At 45.6% G+C, this 3,409-nt stretch overlaps 1 protein-coding gene across 1 annotated transcript; it reads left to right on the forward strand.

Moving 5' to 3' along the window:
• Positions 1–2,562: 2,562 nt before the first annotated feature.
• On the forward strand, positions 2,563–2,928 carry LOC107214708 (scale keratin-like). Its single transcript, XM_015650337.1, has one exon. The coding sequence runs from the start codon at positions 2,563–2,565 to the stop codon at positions 2,926–2,928; it is 366 nt and encodes a 121-aa protein (XP_015505823.1).
• The last annotated feature ends 481 nt before the right edge of the window (positions 2,929–3,409 follow it).

The following is a 3,409-nucleotide window of genomic DNA, read 5'->3' on the forward strand; positions in this document are numbered from 1 at the left end:
TATATTTATATTTATATTTATATTTATATTTATATTTATATTTATATTTATATTTATATTTATATTTATATTTATATTTATATTTATATTTATTTGGAGAAACATAGACACGGGAGAGTAGAGTCAATACTCACCTCTGCTTCACCAGGAGAAGTCACGAGGAGAAGCTGTGAGGAGCAGATGGCTTTTCGGAGTCGGGGGTCCCTTTTTAACTTCCACGGCGAACCATCTGACTCTTTGTTCCTCCAACCTACGTCACCGGAGCCAACCATTTTCATATTTTCTGTGTTTGGAGTCGCGGCGCCAACGTCAACGCTTCAGAATTCCTTTAATCTTGAAGCAATATTACATTTCTAGGGAAATAACCCGGAATTCCTTGCGGCCAGGTGGGGAGGTATTTGAGGAAATATTTATTTATTTGGGGAAATATTCTCATCATTAAGGGCTGTGAAGTAGCCTCCTAGGTGCTCCATTGGCTTGGCTTTGGCGCCTTCGGCATCGCTCGTGGAGGACAAAGGGATCTCCCACTGGATTTGTATCCCAGGTTCCCCAACAACAACCCAAAGACATTTTCCGACGGCCTTTTGGGCGTTCCCAAATATTCCTTCCTCTTTTAATTGATTTTTTTGGGATGCTTTTTGACTTTCATGGAACATCACCTTAGTATGGTGAACCAGAGGTCCTGAGGAGTGACCGTGTTATTAAATCTGGAGGTGTCTTTTGGTGTCAAACTATTAATATTTAAATCCAGCAACACTTTGCAAATTGAAAACATTAATGAGTGTTTATGAAGTGCTTTGGTATTCAAAATTTGGAGGAAGCCTCAACATCCTGCTTGCTCATTATTACGCTTATTTCATATTCAAATTAATGCCAGAAATTAGGTGAAGGTCATGCAAGGAGTTCTGCCCTTAGCTGCATCGCTCCTCGCTATCGTTAACTTCTACACATGGTGATTCTTTGTGGAAAAAAATACCAGCAGGGTTCTTTTCGTGTTCACTTAATGCTCTTTTAGTGCTAATCCTGATGATTTCTTTATTTCCAGATCAAGTTGAGGCTTGAATTCTCCACTTCTCTCTGCTGAGCTCGAGTTAAACCCTCCAGTGCAAAGAATGCAGTTGGACTTTCGTTAAAAACATTCTTCCTGCTCCTGCAGCAGCATGGCTTTCATTCAGGAGCACTTTGGAATTAAGATTTATTTACAGTTCTGGTCCTTTTTCCTGAAGTTGATGAGGTTTAATGTAAAATCCAACATTTACATTTCCTTTAAATAAAACCCTGCGGTGCATCTTTCTACTGAACTCACAAATTTTCAAACATTTGGGAAAGTTCTCCTTTATTTTTTCCCCTAAAAATTTCTCTCTCTCTCCAACAACCTTGAGAAATCAGAAACGTCTTTTCTATCCTACAAAAAATTAATTTCGGATTTGACAACGGAGGCAATAAAATGGTATCAGGAATGTTGTTGGCCCAGAAAACGTTAAGATGAAAGAAACCTGTAATATTCGGGACATACGGGAGGCTGGGAACACAGTAATAATCCCAAACAATGAGGAAAATTACATTAATTGTAGATATGACGTGTACAGGCAAATTTGTTCTCCAACCAATAGGGCCCCAAACCTTTTGAATCCACAGGGCGTCTGAGATAAGCCAGGAGGGCAAAGCTGGAGTATAAAAAGGGTTGGGAGCTCAAGGCTCCTCATCAGCTCTCCTGCCTCCTCCTCTCGGTGAACTCGGTAAGATTTTCCTCCTTTCTTCCCCTGGACTGCGAATTTTCCTTTCGGAATTTCTGCTGGGCTCCTCTGAGCTCTCTTTTTTTTTACCTGGGCTTGCTGGGTTCAGCTTTGAGAGGTGCAGGTGGAACCTTCGGGCTCCTGTTGGCACCTGGGTTCCCAAAAAGGGATTTTTGGGGCAGCAGAGGTAGGAAAGGGTTTCCCCACCATGAGTCTTGGGGAGTTTTTCCTTAATTTTTTTTATTCTAAGTGTGATTTTGGGTCTGTTTGGCTGCACAGATGTTCTTAGGTGTGTCCACGTTCCGTGGCTTCTTCTGTGGGCAAATTAAAACGGGTGAAAAGCACTGAAATGGGTCTGATGAACCCAAAACCTGAAGGCTGTTATCACAGGAAAACTTTGGGAAGACTTTCCTGATGGAGTCAGGGATGCAGAGCTCCATGAAGAGCTGACGTCCTAAAAGAAAATTAGGGTTGCTAATTACTAACCAGGTTCTGTCAGAAAAAAACCCTGAAGCAGCAGCAGCAAGGTTTTGATCCGTGGCCTCTGGTTCCATCTTCAGGGGTTCCACCAATCCCAGGTATAGTTTGATACGAATATATTAAATCTATATGAATGTAGAATATAAAGCAATTTAAAGGCAGCGGACAAATGAGCAGATTATGCAAATGGGGCTTAATGAGGAGCTGAGGTCATAATTTTGCCTCTGCCCTTGGTCTCACGGGACCGGTGAGGAAGATTCTGGGCTCTGAGGCCGCTGCTACTCCTTGGAGTATTCACTCCTCCTCCTTTCCTCCCCGTTGCAGGTTTTACCTCCATCTCCCAAAGATGACTTTCCTCCAAGGCCAGTGCGACGACGACTGCTACTCCTCCTGCAACTACGGGAGCCTCTACGGCTACCGGGGCTACGACTGCGGCAGCCCCTGTGGCTACCGGGGCTACGGGGGCCTCTACGGCTCCCGCGGCCTCTACGGCTTCGGGGACCGCTACGGCTACGGCAGCTTGTACGGCTACCGGGGCATCTTCGGCTCCGGGGACTGCTACGGCTCCGGGGGGCTCTATGGGGGCTATAGGGGTTCCTACGGCTCTGGGGACTGCTATGGATACCCCGGGTTTTACTCCAGCCGCTACGGGTACCCCTTCGGCTCCCGCTACGGCCAAAGGTTCGGCTACGGGGGCTGCTACAGCTTGTAAAGCCAGCGGGAGCGACCCCGAAACCCAGCCCGGGTTTTGGATTGGTGGAGTCCGGCAGAGTTTTGGGGACAAGAGCCACCCCCGGGGTGCTCCGAGAGCTCTGCGCTGCTGCTGCTGAAGGGCTGGCGATGATTCGCCTTCGTCCCGCGGTCCCGGCTCTCCTCTCGACCCAGATCTTCTCCTCAACACTCCAAGCAAAGCAGACGCCGAGTTCTCGGCAGTGCTGTACAAAATATTCCTTCTGACTGGATGATGTGGGTGTTATGTGACTTTGGGAGTGTGGTCTTTACGTTCTGTATCCTTTTTAAAATTATCTCTGCCATTCATTCCTATTAAAGGGTTTTTTTCCTGCATCAATTCAGCATTTCTGGGTTTATTTACCATTTAAGTTCCTCAAAGAGCTTGAAATCTTTGGTATCCCAAATCCTGGGGAAGCCTCAGCATCCTGTTTGCCCTTTTTTACGCTTATTTTAAATTAAAA

Source organism: Parus major, chromosome 25LG2 (genome assembly GCF_001522545.3).
Source record: "Parus major isolate Abel chromosome 25LG2, Parus_major1.1, whole genome shotgun sequence".
Taxonomy (NCBI): Eukaryota; Metazoa; Chordata; class Aves; order Passeriformes; family Paridae; genus Parus; species Parus major.